Source organism: Callospermophilus lateralis, chromosome 9 (assembly GCF_048772815.1).
Source record: "Callospermophilus lateralis isolate mCalLat2 chromosome 9, mCalLat2.hap1, whole genome shotgun sequence".
Classification (NCBI taxonomy): Eukaryota; Metazoa; Chordata; class Mammalia; order Rodentia; family Sciuridae; genus Callospermophilus; species Callospermophilus lateralis.
In genome coordinates this window covers 27,390,910-27,408,587 of record NC_135313.1, presented here as the reverse complement: position 1 = coordinate 27,408,587, position 17,678 = coordinate 27,390,910, and the positions used below count along the sequence as shown (strand labels likewise).

Below are 17,678 nucleotides of genomic sequence, written 5' to 3'. Positions count from 1 at the left end.
AAAAGTATTTCTTAAAAATTCATAGATAATCACATTTTTCCAAGAGTCATAGGAACAATCACTTTTGTTCTAAATTCATAGGTATCACAGAAAAAATGAGGAAGTAAGTTGTGGTCAAAGGCACAGTGCTTTTATTTATTTATTTATTTTTATGGAGATTGATTAAATACAAGGCACTTAACCACTGAGCCACATCCCCAGCCCTTTTATACATTTTATTTAGAGACAGGGTCTCACTGAGTTACAGCCTCGCTAGGTTGCTGACGCTGGCTGTGAACTTGTGATCCTCCTGCCTCACCCTCCCAAGCTGCTGGGAGGTGTGTGCCAACACACCCAGAACACAGTGCTTTGGAAACTCTGTCTTTTACTTAATGAAGTGCGTTACCTGGAACTCTGTCATCTTTGGAATTCAGCTATGTTTTCAGTAAAATGGAGGGGTTTTGATTAGATTTATACTGGTCTTTCTAGCTCTAATTTACTGTGACTTTTTGAGATTTCAAAGAAAAAACACAATTATTATTGTTCATGTAATCCAAGATGCTTTGATGTTGGGTTTTGGCTGCAGAGGATTAAACTCTAGGCCTAGCATTTGCTTATCACACCCTCTACCACCAGGCTAAAGCCCCAGATACTGCACCGGAGGCTTTTTGGTCTCACAGAAGATGTCAGATGACTTTCACAGGATAATAATCACAATTTTACTGATTATAGGGATGTATCCTGATTGTAGACGTATTCAGATGTCTAGAATTGTATGACTTGGATCAATGAACTAGTGTAATTGAAAACAACAGATATTGTTAATAAAAATTTTATACTTCATCTGTTTTGTTAGTACTCCATTCTTTCAGTCCTATTAACAAACTAAAGTCTTTTCATGTTAAAGAGGTAAGCTCTGGACAAATATGTAATTAAGAAACATGGGTTGATTCAGAAAACAGAAAGTGTCTTATCTTTTCATCAATGCTTTTAAACATAGTTTAATGATACCTCTAACATTTCAGTTTGGAATTGATGGAAAGAAAGTACCAGCTGATATGATTTTTTTCCTCTCCTTCCTCCCTTCCAATTCCAGTAATGAAATTAGTAATCAGAGAAGCCTAAAGGTAGATAGTCAGAAAAAGGAACATACAAGGGCAAGAAGATAATTAGGCTGTGATATTATATTGTCTTTACAAGGCCAAACACACTAGGTCTGATGGTTTGCCATGTTCCCCTTTGTGTCTACCTCTTCTTACTCTTTTCTAGCTGAGCTTGGACCAGACCCCCTTTTTAAATGCTGTTTCAGGTACACTTATAGTAGTTGATTGGAGTTGGGTGAATAGGAAATTTATTTGTGATTCCTGTAGGAGAGGCAAAATATTTTTAAAAAATCAACTTATTTTAATTATGCTTTATTGGAGCTTCATAAATAACTTTAAATGCTATTAAATTATAAATTAATAAGCAGAATAGAAAATTAATACATTTCACAAAAGACATTCCATTTTGTTAATAATGGGAGAATTTGAAAATATATACAATAATGGACTTTCTCCTGAAATTCTTTTAAGCATAAAATATATACAATAATGGAATTTCTCCTGAAATTCTTTTAAGCATAATCGATGGTTCAGAATGATGAATGAAATTCTTGATTGGGTGTGAATTAATTTGGTTACTGATTTATTGTGATAAAAACCATTTAGGTGAGATTGATATTAATAGTCAAGCTGTCCTGATATTTTAATATATCCTGATCTTAAATTGTATGAGGTATAAGGCTAAAAGGACCATACCTCCTAACAGGCAGGTTCATTAAAGGGAATAAACAATAAGCTCTTGCATTTTTGGTGGCTGTGAACATTATTATAGTCTTGCTCAGAAAGTACTTTGGGCATATGGAATAGGAGTGGCAAGCTTGCTCAGTTTCAGTTGTCTGCCATCTGGAGCCCAGAAGTTTTATGAAGTAGTTAATGAATTGTTTTGTCTTAATTCTGGTTGTTGTTTTCAATGTTCATTTGCTTTGAAATCAAACGTTTGTTATTAAATCATATTAAGCATTAGTTTTAGATCTCTGTAGCTATTCAGGGTGGAATATGATCAGTTGGGAGATTGGAATTAGAAAAGTAGCTGAAATAGCGTCTGTTTGAGAGTCATTTATTCTGATATCTAGAAAAAGGGTGACTTTTGTTGGTTTCAAAAAAGAGGATTATAACCATATTAAAAAAACTCAGTAAGTGGGAGCTGTGAGGTTAGAGTTTGGTTGGTCTTGCTGTAGTTTTTTTAAACTCTGAGAGCTAATTAAATGTATTAGTACTTATGGATAATGAAGGACTAAAAATCTTTCAAAGTAAAATTAGTTGGAGATTGCAGTTTCTCCTAATTTTTTTCAGCACAAGTAATATAGTTCAGAATGATTAATGAAATTCTTGATTGCGTTTGAATTAATTTGGTTATAGATTTATTTGTGGAATAAAAATATTTAGGTTGAAAGCAATTTCAATTGTCAAGTTATCCTGATATTTTAATATGTCCAGATCTTGAATTGTAACAGGCATAATATTTCTGATTTATCTTACTTAGGAAAGGGAATTCTTGAAGAATTATGTCCAGCGAATAGTTGATGTTCGACCTACATTAGTTCTGGTTGAGAAAACTGTGTCTCGGATCGCCCAGGACATGTTACTGGAACATGGCATTACTTTGGTCATTAACGTAAAGTCAGTGAGTTCTTATTTTTCTATTTTTATGTCACTTAAATCCATAGCTTTTCACTTTATATTTGTGCATGGTAGGTCTACAGTTATCTTTATTTCTTTGCTGCACGGTAGAAGACATGGTAGGTATTTCATTATTAAGACTGAAGAATCTCAGATTAGAAGAAAATCTGCTTGATTATATAACACTTACTAAAAGTTTAATTAGCAAGTATTTGTTGGTCCTTTATTTTGTTTGGGGAATTGTACAGCAGTAAAAATGTTCTCTCCTTTGAAAAGATTACCCTCTGCAGAATAGAGGCCAATTCTAGGGAGTTTTTCTTTCTTTTCCTCCACAGTAGCTTATGATAATGCATGATACTCAAATGCATTTTGATAATATTATTAGTATGGGTATTGTATTTTAGTGGGCATGTTTTAATTACTTAGCAACCCAGTGTAGACTTAACTCTGATTATTGTTTATAATGTTCATTTGCTTTGAATTCTAGAATAAAAAACTGATTTTAATTATTAAAATTAAGGAAATTCACTATGAGGTTCACAGCCCCATTACTTTTCCAGGTTAAATTCACTAAGGTTTTTATTTTTTTCTAATTTTGTAATACAGTGTTTTTCTCTTGTAGCAAGTTTTAGAACGAATCAGTCGGATGACCCAAGGTGATTTAGTGATGTCAATGGACCAGCTACTCACAAAACCACACTTGGGCACTTGTCACAAATTTTATATGCAGATATTTCAGTTACCTAATGGTGAGTGATCTTTGGCATAGATTCACTTGAGATTGGGGATTTCAGAGATTGAATGAACTCCTTAGTACTGCAGCATTTAGTTAGTAGGAAATATCAAGCAGCAGTGGTTAAGTGAGTGTAGGCAACTGTAGTCTTATTCTTGGAAGGGTGGTTTTTGTTTTTAAGACGTTAAGGTAGTGAATTAATTCTGTTGGGACTTCTGGATTATCACCTAAACCTTCTTAACTTTTTGTTTGTTTATTTGTAGAACAAACCAAAACACTGATGTTTTTTGAAGGCTGCCTGCAGCACCTAGGCTGTACAATCAAGCTCAGAGGAGGCTCTGATTATGAGCTGGCTCGAGTCAAGGAGATTCTAATATTTATGATCTGTGTAGCCTATCATTCTCAACTAGAAATCTCCTTCCTCATGGATGAATTTGCTATGCCTCCCACATTAATGCAAAGTCCTTCATTCCATTCTCTGATTGAGGGACAGGAGGAAGATGGGGTTGTGCAGGAGCAGTATAGCAGAACCTCCCTTCCCCGGGATCCTGACTACCCTCCTGAGTTTCTGCCCTCTGATGATAACCCTTTGCTGGAATCCAGGATTATGTTTGAGAAGGGTGAGCAGGAAAATAAAAGTATTCCACAGACTGTTACCTCTTTGAAGCATCAAGAGTATGCCACCTCTGCTTGCCCAGCTGGTGTCCCCTGTGCTCTTTTCCATTTGGTACCAGAATCATTGTTGCCACTTCATGTGGACGAACAGGATGCTGTCAGCAATCAACAGCCAGAGATTTTGCAGCAAATAGATGAGCAAGATCCCAAAAGCCAGATGAGAACCTTTAGAGACCCTCTACAGGATGACATTGGATTATATGTTACTGAGGAAGTTACCCCCTCTGAAGATAAACGAAAGACTTATTCTTTGGCCTTTAAACAGGAGTTAAAAGATGTGATCCTTTGTATTTCCCCAGTAATCACATTCCGGGAACCTTTCCTTTTAACTGAGAAGGGCATGAGATGCTCTACTCGAGATTATTTTCCAGAGCAGATTTACTGGTCTCCTCTTCTCAATAAAGAATTCAAAGAAATGGAGAGCAGGAGGAAGAAACAGCTGCTCAGGGATCTCTCTGGGTTTCAGGGCATAAATGGAAGTATTCAGGCCAAGTCGATTCAAGTCTTGCCCTCGCATGAGCTAGTGAGCACTAGGATTGCTGAGCATCTGGGTGATAGCCAGAGCTTGGGTAGAATGCTGGCTGATTATCGAGCCAGAGGAGGAAGAATTCAGTCAAAACATTCAGACCCTTTTGCTCACTCAAAGGATGTATCTGGTACTGCCAGTGGCAAATCAGGAAGCAAAACTGAGAGTGATGAAGAGAGAGGGCTGATTCCAGGTGACACATTGTGGTCCACAAAGGTAAGCCACGGCACTGGCTTTATACTTTGCATTGTTATCTAGCTATGAAAGTCATCTTTTTCTTTTGTTTTCTAGAAAGAAAGATTTGTTTATGGGCACATTACTAATAATGGTAGTAATTAATAGAGAAATCTACTTTAAGATGAAAAAATGCAATTTTAATAAAAAAAGACATTCATATTATTCCTTATCAAGGAAATGCTAAATAGTAGTGGTGTTAAACAATTTTTTATTTGTGCGACTGGCAAAAAGATCCACGATTAATGAGGGTATGGAAAAAACAACTTGCATAAATTTCTATACACTTCTATAAATCTCTTGAAAGTGATAGGGAGGTATCTTAATGTATGAGTACATTTATATGCCTTTGACCCAGTCTTCCTACTCTTTATAATTTATTGCTGAAGAACCAATTAAATCTGTTTGTATAAGGATGCTTGCATTTGGTAAGAATATATGTACTAGGATATTTATTGAAGCAATGTGTTTAGTTGTTTGTAGTGAAAACAATGATTTGGATTGCATTTAATGACATGGATAGAATTGGTGATACATTTTTGGTTTTTTTGGTGTGTGTGTTTGTGGTAATGGTGATTGTACCTAGAGATGTTCTATCACCAAGCTAATCCTCAGCCCCACACCTTTAATTTTTTTTTTTTTTTTTTTTTTGCAACATAGTCTAGCTAAATTGTTGAGACTGACTTTGAATTTGACAATTTTCCTGACTCAGCTTCTTGAGTTGCCAAGATTATAGGCAGACACTACGACATCTGGCTTTGTGATATATTGTTGTGTGTTAACAAGGAAGTTGTGTTTTAATATATGTAGCCCCATTTTATAATTTTTATAAAATAAAATCACCTGTGTGTTCATACTTATGAGGGTATTTGTGTGTGTGGATGTTTTAGAGAGCTAGCAAAGAGGATGGACATATATTTTAAAACTGCAAACCACTGAGCTTGGGAGGTGGGGTGGAAGGCTTCTCCTCATATGCGCAGAGGCTTTGTGTATTTTAAGAACTTCTTTTTGGATTTCTGTAGCATAAATTTGAATTTCAACAGATAGCAGTTGCTACCTCATAGAGATCAAAAACAGGCATAAAATACAGGTGAGGAAATACCTTAGAATTTAGAATTCTGGGCATGTCTGATTAATGTTATATTCAGTTATCAGATCAGACTTTCATATGGACATTTTAGTTTCATTTTTCTCCCCAAATAATACAGTTTTGAAAGAGTATTTAAGAAAACAAACTATTTAGTATCTTTTTATATTTTAATTTAGACTTTTTAGGTTGTCTTTCTTCAAATATCAACTGTTCTTCTTCCTTAAATATAGTTTCTTGTAGTATTAAATCCTCAGCAGAACTCCTGCAGTGATGACAGGAGACTTTACCAATAGAGTGGAACATATTGTATGTTAGAAGCAGGTGGAGTTGCGATGTATTCTGACTTCCAGTGGCTCATGTGTTCCTTCTCCTTCAGGTGGACTGTCTGAATCCTGCTAACCATCAAAGACTGTGTGTGCTTTTTAGCAGCTCATCCGCCCAGTCCAGCAATGCTCCCAGTGCCTGTGTCAGTCCTTGGTAGGATTCTTCTCCCTGTAAACTATTGCACATAAGAACAGAATTCTAGAAACTGAAAAAAATGTAGACATTCATACTTGTTTTTGGGTATTTGGCACATTGCTGGTCATAGCTAAGTTGACAAAACTCTGAAATTTGTAAATTTGTAATTTGTTTATGGGAAGAAATAAATGAGAATAACCTGAGAGTGAAAAAAATGTGAGGGATAGAAGAGAAATTTGTACTTACAGAAAGAAAGTTGACACACACAAGTTGAATTTTGATGATAACTGTTAGGCAAGTTTTTCTTCAGATACCATTTTTATAAAAGCAATCAGCCTTTTGCTTTATTGTTTTTGTTTTTGGTGCTGGGGATTGAACCCAAGGACTTTGCACATATTAAACAAGTGCTCTACCATTGAGCTATACCCACAGCCCAGCCTTTTGTCTTATTAATGGGTTTTATTCTAAAACTTAATTCTCTGTTGATTGACAGAAACACATTTTATAATGTTATAAATCATTGTTTCAAATCATAGGCACACGAACCTCACATAGACTATATAGTTTTACATGACATAGCTTACCTTTAGTGTAACATGTACCTTGTAGTTCAGTGGTAGAGTATGTGTTTATTGTATGTGAGTCTCTGGGTTCCATCCCCAGTACCACACACAAAACAAGACAAAGTACTATAAGAATGTAATTGTACTTTCTGCTGTATCGTTTCTATGACAAAACACTTACTTCCAGAAGTGATATTCTGGAAGTGGTATAGCAGTGGTATAGGTCCAGCAGGCAGATTGGGGTTGGGTAAGCCCACAGGGATTTTCTCTGGGAGAAAAGGGACTCCTTAGGTCAAAATTTGAATAAGAAGTGGGTTTTTAAAGGCATATAACCTAACTCTTTCATTTGTGAGCATTTGCAGATTAGATAAGAAGTTAGCAGTTGGATGCTTAGTAAGAAGAGCTGCTGTTCTCCATGCTCAGTAAAGGTGTGGACTAGAGAGCAGACGACAGAGTCCTCTTTTTATGTTTAGGAGGCATAAGATTTTGTAAAGGAAACTTTTACCTCTTTCTAACTCAGATCAGTTTTACTTAATTAATATTATAGTTTATGCATCCTCATTAAATAATTTCATAAGGTACTAATGGACTGGGAGTGGAAAAGATGATATGGTGTTGCTATTCTGAACTTGTTTTACAAGATGATGTAAAACCTGTTCTATAACGACAAATATTACCTCCTTTAATACTTTATTATAAGCCCATTTTATAATCAGAATGTGTGGTCTCATGAAGTGTATTTGCTGTGTGGTCCTTGTGTTTCTAAGAAGTGATCTCTTCTTTTAGGATTGTAACAATGGAATTTTATGGGAAGAATGATCTTACATTAGGAATATTTTTAGAGAGATATTGTTTCAGGTAAGAGCTAATTTCCTTGTGTTCCATTATGGCTTTTTGAAGACCAGAATTTCAACCTAAAACATAAGCATGAGTTTGGTGTCAAGTGTTATATGGGCCTCACTTTAACACCACATTAAACCATGCCATGCAAAGAAATAATCTACTTCATATTCAAATTGGGATGTCTTATACGGCACTTTTCTCATATATTTATCAATCTAATAACCTTGCCATCAATCTAATAACCTAGGGTTTTTTTCAAATGTCTTGTCCATACAGTGATTCAAATGACAGGCAAGGGAAGTGTTGGAGTCAGCTAGCTAGACCTCATTTTAAATCTTAGTGCTATCATTCCTCACTTACATGACAAAAAGGCAAGTAATTTAATCTCTATCGTTCCCCCTTTAAAGGGAATACCAGTCCCCCAAAATGTCTAGATTTTAATGGATAAAATGAATCATCTTGAAATTGTTGGACAAATAGAAATGACTTAACAAGTGGAACCTGTCATCACACAGTAGTTGATGACAGGGGTTCAGCTGCAGCTCAGAGCAGCAGGAGTGCTGTACACTTTGCTCACTGGTCATCAGTACTCTAGCAAGAATGCTGCTCTTTATTGACAGTGGTTCTGAGTAACCAGTATTCATTATTCTTGGCTTCTGTGTTTTATGCTTAATATGAGAAGGGCTCTTTTGTTTGTCAAAGGCCTTCTTATCAGTGCCCTAGCATGTTCTGTGATACTCCTATGGTGCATCACATTCGGCGCTTTGTCCATGGGCAAGGCTGTGTGCAGATAATCCTTAAGGAGTTGGATTCTCCAGTACCTGGATATCAACATACAATTCTCACGTATTCCTGGTGCAGAATCTGCAAACAGGTAAATATACCTTGGTACTATAATATATGACATTTATTTCTTTATTTGTATAGTTTTTGGGGGAGGTGGTAATCTATATTATTTTGAAACTGGTTGTAATTGGGCTATTATTTATTTTATCTTCCTTTGCTGTATGTTCAAAATAATGTTCATTTTTTGACAATTTCACTACTGGAATATATCAGTCATTAAGTAAAATTCAGGTGCTTTGTTCAGTAAATATATTGAGACCGTATCTTGACAGTTATTAATTATTTTATTTATTCATTCAGCAACCACTCATTTTGCACCATCTGTGTGTCAGGAGGTACTGTGCTAGATCCTAGGAATGAAAAAAGAATAGAGACTTTTCATCTAGGGGATAACACAGATTTGTAAAGTAATTATTGCAGTATATCAGGATGTTTGCACAATAAATCTGAGCCTATATCAGTATTTCTCTCTGAAGAGGTATGAATGAGACAGTGTTGAAAGTGAACCCTACTGATTTTCATGTACAATCTTGAAAAAGATATGAGTTTTATTTCTTTCATGTGCCTTTCTTTACTTTTCTAACTCTGGGGCAAATATTTGGCAGCATGATCATGTTTTTAATGCATAATTTTTTAATCCAAATTACAGTGAGTATATACCCAGTTCAACTTCATTGTTACCATGGCTTTTTTTGGAGTTTATTTTTGGAAAGAATATATGACAATTAAAAAATAATAGTATGACTTATGTTAATATCTGCTGTCAAATCTAGTTCCTTCTGCATTAGCAAATATACCAGCCTAAAATCATTCTACCATTTATCAGTCTTACTTTCATATTTATCTTATAGACCTTTAGTTCTCATTAGATAGCTGGTAATATTTTTTGTGAACTCTGTAGATTGATCATTGCATTAAAGGAATAACTTGAATTTGAACTTTATATCTTGCATACTTCAGTATATGCACTTTATTTTAAAGACAAAACTTTCTGCTTTGGGGATTCTGATAGAAAAGAGTTTTGTTATACAAAAATGAAAAACTTCTAGTGTAAGAAAAGTTACAACTTAAAAAACCAAACATAAATATACTTAATATTAAATATATTAAATTTCTAGAAACCATGGTTATAGAAACAATAGACAAAGAGCATAACATAGCAATTTAATACAAATGGACAGTAAATGTGCAAATAAATTTCACATTAGTAATCAAAGCAATGAAACCAAGTAGAAATTAAATAAAATGACTTTTTTTTTAAGAAATGGCATTTCAAATATTTATAATTATAAACTAGTACACCTGTTTTGGAAGATAGTGTGTCAAAAAGTATGAAAGACCATAAGAATGTTCATGCCCTTTGATATTTTATTAATTATTTCAAGGATGTAACTATGAATATTTTTATGTATGTACAAGGATGTTCAAAACAGTATCATCCAAATAAGGTGAAAATTATAATGTCTTACATGCACATAAGTAGAGATTTGGTTTAATATTCTCATATAATAGGATAATCCTACAGCCATTTAAAAAGTCGTAAAGATTATCTTATGTATAAAAATATTCATGATTTCTTGCTCAGTAAAGAATAAAAGCTTATAAAATTGTAGGAAAAGAGTTTGTACAAGTAACATTGACTGTGTAAATATATATTCATATATAGAAAGTAAACATACATGTGTATTGCTGTTGGTGATGTGATTATCAGTGATATTGCTCTCCCTCACAACCCTCAGCTCCACCCACCTATAAAGTTTTTTTCTCCCTGTTTTCTGCATACAGGAAATATTGTTTGTATTAGAAAAGACATTTTAAAAAATGAAGTTCTCATTATTTTTAGACAAATTATTTTTGTCGAATTCCAGGTAACACCAGTTGTTGCTCTTTCCAATGAATCCTGGTCTATGTCATTTGCAAAGTACCTTGAACTTAGATTTTATGGGCACCAGTACACACGTAGAGCCAATGCTGAGCCTTGTGGTCACTCTATTCATCATGATTATCACCAGTATTTTTCTTATAACCAGATGGTGGCATCTTTCAGGTAAGAAGTCAATTGTACATTGTCATATTTCCTGAAGGTTTCGCAACATTTCTACTATTACTGGATTGAATTAAATTGTATGTGTCATCTCCCACCTCCACCCTTGCAAAAGCATAGAACCAGACACTGCTAAGAGCTATCAGTGTTAATTTAATCTACCTAAAAATATGTATTATTATCTTTACTTATAGACTTTATAGACCTTACAAGTGAGGATAATAATATTGTATGTTCATTTATAGAGCTAACAAGTTTTGGGGTCTTGATTTGAACCCTGGTTGACCTATTGGTTTCACTCTTTTTTTAAAAAACTTTTTTGTAGTTATAGATGGACAGAATGCCTTTATTTTATTTGTTTATGTGGTGCTAAGAATTGAACCCAGTGCCTCATCTATGCTAGGCAAGCGCTCTGCCACTGAGCTACAGCCCCAGCCCCTTGGTTTTACTCTTTGTTTTGGCATTCAAGAAACTCTGTCAGAATTTTTACTAAGGTATTAACTACCATAAAGATAATCAAATACTTGTAATAAAGCTAAAATTTCAAGTTTAATAAGTAAATAATCACTACTGTGGTATTAAATAATTTGAGGAAGGGTTCAGGCTCTGGCTTCAGAATGTATCCAGGATCTGAACACTTTTTACTACCCTCAAAATTTAGTAGTCTCAGACAGTTTCCTTTTGGCCTTGTCCCACAGCCTGTGCTCAGTATGTTCTTATTAAAGGAAAATCCAATCAAGGTCATTTCTCTGCTCTAGATGCTGCACAAAGTCCCTGTTTCACCCTGAGTGAAGGCCAGAGTCCATTTACTGGCCTATAAGTCCTTACAAGCTCTGTCTGTCTGCCTAGGGCCTATCACTGTCCCCTCACACACATGCTAGCCCCTTGGCTCAGCCTCACCTGTGTCAGGTAGGTTCCTGCCTGGGAGCCTTGTGCTGATTCTTCTTTCTCTAAGCTCTTCATTCACAGGTATCTGCCTGCTGTTTACTTACTTTGCATGAATGTCTGTTCCAGTTTTCCCTACTCTGATCCCCTCTCATGACTAATATTCCCCTGCTTCTCTTTCTTGTTTTGTATTTCTCTGACACTTAGCACTTGATGTATGTGTTTTAAATATTTATTTGTTTTTTTTTAAAGAGAGAGAATGTTTTTAATATTTATTTATTTTTTTAAGTTTTCGGTGGACACAACATCTTTTTTTTTTTTTTTTTTTTTTTTTTTTTTTTTAAGAGAGAGAGGAGAGAGAGAGAGAGAATTTTTTAATATTTATTTTTTAGTTATCGGCGGATACAACATCTTTGTTTGTATGTGGTGCTGAGGATCGAACCCAGGCCGCACGCATGCCAGGCGAGCGCGCTACCGCTTGAGCCACATCCCCAGCCCCACAACATCTTTATTTTATTTTTATGTGGTGCTGAGGATTGAACCCAGCACCTCCCGCATGCCAGGCGAGCGCTCTACCGCTTGAGCCACATCCCCAGCCCCAATTTATTTGTTTTATTTTAAATATTTACTTGTTTTTCCTGAATCATGAGGAAATATCGTCAGTATCTAAAATAGCATCTGGGACATTTTAGACTCTCAGGGAACATTTGCTAATTAGAACTTATTTCTTTTCTTAAGCAAGAGCTTTAACCGTGAAAGTACTGTATAGGTGGGGCATAGCATTGACTAGGCAGTACCTCAGGCGGAAAGGAAATATTCTCATGAAGATTCCTCAGGAATGGGAATGGAAAGGTAAAGAATATCTATACCTATACCTATTATAGGAAGGAGTCTCTTCCTTACTCATAGAGAAGGTTTATATCAAAATCAGTTTTGTTTTTATAACAAATGAGGATAACTTCAAAAGGATACATGATGGCATCACAGTGCAGTGATGAAACAAAACAAAATCTAAATTGGGGAAAATATTTATGATTGAAATTTGTCTTCAATAACTTTGATTTTTAAATACAATTTTATAGAAACTTTATTTTCTTTTATGCCTTATTAGGATTTAATTGACCATCTGGATATATCTCTGCTCAAGGTATTAAAATATTTTTCATTTTTCTGCTGTTACTTGTATTTCTTCTCTCAGTTATTCTCCCATTCGGCTCCTTGAAGTATGTGTTCCACTCCCTAAAATATTCATTAAGCGCCAGGCCCCATTAAAGGTGTCTCTTCTTCAGGACCTTAAGGACTTCTTTCAGAAGTAAGTTTCAGTTTCTTTGGTGATCCTCTTTTTTTAAAAAAGTCTGTGATGTACAGGTATCAACTATCAAGTATCAAGATTTGTTCATTTAACTGTCTTTGAAAATGTCGATAACTTTTTGAATTGTATGTTATATGTGCTTTGTGGGAAAAAATGTAGACAATACAGGAAAGCATGTTTTAAAAGTTGAACTCTGACAATGCAAACAACTGTTAAAATTTTGAAGTATATCCTTCAGGTCTTTTTTTGCACAATTATATGATTTTTAATTAGATAGGACTTTTTTCAGTTATGGTTTTGTGTCTGGTGTCTGCTTTTTTTCCTGTTTATGTGTAGTGGAAAATTTGATCCCACCTTCTTTAAAGTATGTAATGTTCTCTGATTTTAGAGTTTCACAGGTATATCTAGCTGTTGATGAAAGACTTGCATCTTTGAAAACTGATACATTTAGCAAAACAAGAGAGGATAAAATGGAAGATATCTTTGCACAAAAAGAGGTAGTTCATTTCTTTAATAGAAAATCAAAAAGTCAATTGTTTACTTAATAGAAATTGTTTTTTGTGGGGAAGGGTTATCTATATAGTGCCTATTTACTGAAATTTTATCTTGTTACATGCTAGATGGAAGAAGGTGAGTTCAAGAACTGGATTGAAAAGATGCAAGCAAGGCTCATGTCTTCCTCTGTAGACACTCCTCAGCAACTGCAGTCAGTCTTTGAGTCACTTATTGCCAAGAAACAAAGTCTTTGTGAAGTTCTGCAAGCTTGGAATAACAGGTATGATTTTGCAGTTTAATTAATATTATTGCCAAATTGGCTGTGCCGTGACATTTGAAAAATTTAAAGAATTTATTAATTATAGACATTTCATCATATTTTTAAGTTATAAAGAAACTTCACCCACCCCCTCCTTTCCCTTTTTTTAAATCCTTTAAAATGTATGGTCTAACCTTTAGATTGCTTGTGAAGATATAAAAACAAAAGAAGGGAACAACCTTCAATATTGTTTCAAATGTGTATGCTGCTGAATGGAATTTGACACAATCAATGTGCAATGAGTAATAATTGGAATAATTAGTGTGCAATGAGTAATAATTGATATGAGGGTGTTTTAGTTAGCTTTTTTGCTGCTGTGACCAAAAGACCGACAAGAACAATTAGAGAAGGAAAAGTTTATTTGTGGCTCATGGTTTCAGAGGTTCTCAGATATGGATGGCTGACTCTGTTGCTCTGGGCTGGAGGTAGAACATCATGGCAAAAGAGTATGGCAGAGGGAAGCACCTCAGGAAGTAGATCCAGAAAGCAGAGACAGAGACTTCTCTCACCAAGTACAAAATATATAACCCAAAGGCATACCCTCAGTGACCCACCTCCTCCAGCCACACCCTACCTGTCTATATGCCACCCAATTAATCCCTATCAGGGAATTAATGCTCTTATTAGGTTAAGGCTCTTATAATTTAATCATTTTCCTGAACTTTCTTGCATTGTCTAATACATGAGCTTTTGGGAGATACCCCATATGTAAACCATAACAGGGGTGAGAATTCCAAATATATTACTGTATTTATCTTATGTCATTATTTAAATATTTATTTTTAGAAATATTTTTCTTTATACTAATTTGCTATTCTTTTATAATTGTAGTCATATCAACAAGAGCTCTTGATTTGTTGGTTAGATATGATAAGAATTTAGTCCTAGATAGGTACAACTTTAAAGTCTGTTGCAATCCAAATAGGAAATGATTGTGATTTCAGAGTGTAAAAAGAAAATTTATAAATATTCAAAGTGCTAAAAAACAAACCATATTCTTTGACTGCAGGTTGCAGGACCTTTTTCAGCAGGAAAAAGGTAGAAAGAGACCTTCAGTTCCTCCAAGTCCTGGAAGACTGAGACAAGGAGAAGAAAGCAAGGTAGGAAAATAAACTTTTGTCTTTGGTCCTTCACTATAATTGATTCCATTCATAACACTTAGAAGTGGTAGTTTAATACATAATTGGTTAATATCTAATAGATTTTTCCATCTTGAAGTTGTGAGGTTTCAAGGAGATATAGGACTTGGAATACTTTTATGTACTAGCCTGAAATAAATGATCTGTTCTGTTTCATTTATTTGAAATATTTATCATAAATCTGTTCTCCACTGGAGTCACTGAGATACTCTCATGGTGATAGCAAGTGCTACAAAGGAAAAGATGTGGGTACTCAGAGTGTGTAATACAGTCCTCGTTTGTTTTACTATGAATATTTATCTCTGTGCTTAAAATGAGAAGTTCTTAAGGTGCCTGAACTGGGTAAGTTCTACATCTTAATTTAACTGAATTAGTTTTATTTTGCTGGGGAACAAATTGCCATAGATTAGTGTCTAAAAAATATAAATCTATAATTTCATAGTTTCTGTGGGCCAGAGATCTGGCAAGCATGGCTAGGTTCTTTGCATAGAATTTCACATAACTAAAATGAAGATTTTGGCCAGTGCTTCTGTCTTACTTGAGGCTCAGGGTCTTCTTCCAAGTTCATTCAGATTACTGGCAGAATTCATTTTCTGGTGGTGATAAGAAGCAGATTATGCTAAGTGAAGTTAGCCAATCCCTAAAAAACATAGGCTGAATGTCTTCTCTGATATAAGGTGGGTGACTCAAAATGGGGTAGGGAGGAAGAGCATGAGAAGAAGATTACCACTAAATAGGGAAGAGAGGCATCAGGGAAAAGGAGGGAGAAGGGGAATTGCACGGAAGATGGAAGGAGACCCTCATCATTATACGGAATACATGTATGATGATGTGAGGAAAAAAAAAAGTGTGTCACATCAGATTGGGTAGAGAGAAGTGAGGGGAGGGGAAGGGAAGGGAAGGGGGTTAGGAAGCATAGCAGAATAAAATAGACATTATTATTGCTGTATATATATATATATGTGACTGTATGACCAATGTGATTCTGCAACCTGTACACTCAGAAAAATGAGAAATTATACCCCATCTGATTCAAATATATGATATGTCAAGATCATTGTACTGTCATGTGTAACTAATTAAACAAATAAAAAAAAAAGATTATGTCTGGCTGTGGAAATTCCCCATTTTAAAAAAAAAAAAAAAAGAATGAGCTTCCCTTCTGTTGCTGGCTTTTGACTTGGAGGCCATTCCTAACTCCTCGAGGCTGTCTGCATTCCTTGTTCAAAGCCTGCAACAATAGTCAAATCCCTCTTGTGTTTCAGATCACTTACTTCCTTTGTCTCTGATTTATAGACTCGGTTTTAATGACTTATGAGATTACATCAGGCCCACCTGGAATTTGAGGTTTGAGGTCAACTGACTTGGGACTTTAATTACAGCTGCAAAATTCCTTCATAGCAGTTCCTAAGTCAGTGTTTGAGTAGTTGGAAGAAGGTATATACACACCAGGGGCTGGTGACCATCTTAGAATTCTCATCATGCTGCCCAAATTTCACATGAGTTGGTATCAGTATTTTTCAGGGCCTCATGCTTTGGTATCACAATAGGTTTGAGCGAGTGTTTTCTTTTTATGTAGTGTTTAGTATTTGTAAAGGAATATTTTCATGCACTGATGGATCCAGGAAACTTTTGCTTTTTAGTAATATATAATGATTTTTCCTTTTGTCTCTTAAACAAATGTGTAGGAATCCTATTCCCTTAAAGTTTAGGTGAGAGTAAGAAAAAGATTACTAACGATCATTTAAATTTTAGTATTTTCCAACTAGTTCAGGGCTAGTAATAAACACAAACCCCTGGTGCCCTTTCCATTTGCCCACTGAACACACTGCAAAGGTAATGGTGTAAGATGTTGATACAGAATTGAAAAGATACCATCATTCAACAGAAAGTTATCTTTTTGAAAGATTAAAGATTGATTTGAAATTCTGTTGCACTGCCTTTATATTTAATTATTTGATAAATAGTTCTCAAGTGCTTATGATGTGCTGGGAACTTTTCTAGGTTATAGTGGATGCAATTAGGAATAAAGGTCATATAGTTACTGTCCTCATGAAATATTTTTCTAGTGAGTAAGAGACTGATAGTACACATGTGAACCTATAATTATAAAAAGGCTCTGAAGAAATAAGGGAGATAGTTTTGCTGAAAGAGTAAGTAGTAGTGGTGGGTTATTTTATGTAGGGTGCCCAAGGAGGTCTCTCTGATGTGATGATATTTAATCAGTCAACTTAGAAATGACTTTATTGAAATCATGTGGCACTGATAGTCATTCTAAATATATTTTATCCAAGATAATTAGGACTTGAGAAGGTTCAGTGGATAATAAAAGTTTACTAGCTTAATGATAATCTTAATGTATTTCTAGATGCCTTAATGCCAAGAAGTAAGCTTCTGTTTAGAACAATATTCTCAAAGTGTGGTTCAAGGACTGTTGAGGGTTTATGACCTTTTCAAGGCTTCTGTAAGTTTCTCTTTATTAACCACATATCTGTATGGAGCCAGAACTTTAATCATAACAGTGTATTCATCAGATTAAATGCAGAAGCCAAATAGGAATCTAGCTAGCTAGACACTAAAGATAATTGAAAAAATGCAAAACAGTGCCACTTTTTCACCAATTGTTTTTAAGTTTGGAAAATACGTATTTTTTATTTACTCAATATTTTTATACTTGTGCTAATATTATAATGGACTTATTACTATATTATTATTTTAGGGTACTGAAGATTGAATCCAGGAGTGCTTAACCACTGAACCACATCCCCAGCCCTTTTACTTTTTTATTTTGAGACAGGGTTTTACTAAGTTGC

The 17,678-nt window shown here is 34.8% G+C and overlaps 1 protein-coding gene across 5 annotated transcripts in view; it reads left to right on the top strand.

The window, feature by feature from the left end:
- Pikfyve (phosphoinositide kinase, FYVE-type zinc finger containing) overlaps positions 1-17,678 on the top strand; it is a 78,100-nt gene that overhangs the window by 42,903 nt on the left and 17,519 nt on the right. For all 5 annotated transcript variants that reach the window (XM_076865880.2, XM_076865882.2, XM_076865881.2 and 2 more), the window contains 11 exons: positions 2,566-2,706; positions 3,325-3,451; positions 3,699-4,852; positions 6,337-6,437; positions 7,769-7,840; positions 8,528-8,699; positions 10,540-10,718; positions 12,799-12,912; positions 13,301-13,409; positions 13,533-13,687; positions 14,736-14,826. In XM_076865880.2, the coding sequence (XP_076721995.2) occupies positions 2,566-2,706; positions 3,325-3,451; positions 3,699-4,852; positions 6,337-6,437; positions 7,769-7,840; positions 8,528-8,699; positions 10,540-10,718; positions 12,799-12,912; positions 13,301-13,409; positions 13,533-13,687; positions 14,736-14,826 (2,415 nt within the window). The remainder of the gene's footprint in view (positions 1-2,565; positions 2,707-3,324; positions 3,452-3,698; positions 4,853-6,336; positions 6,438-7,768; positions 7,841-8,527; positions 8,700-10,539; positions 10,719-12,798; positions 12,913-13,300; positions 13,410-13,532; positions 13,688-14,735; positions 14,827-17,678) is intronic.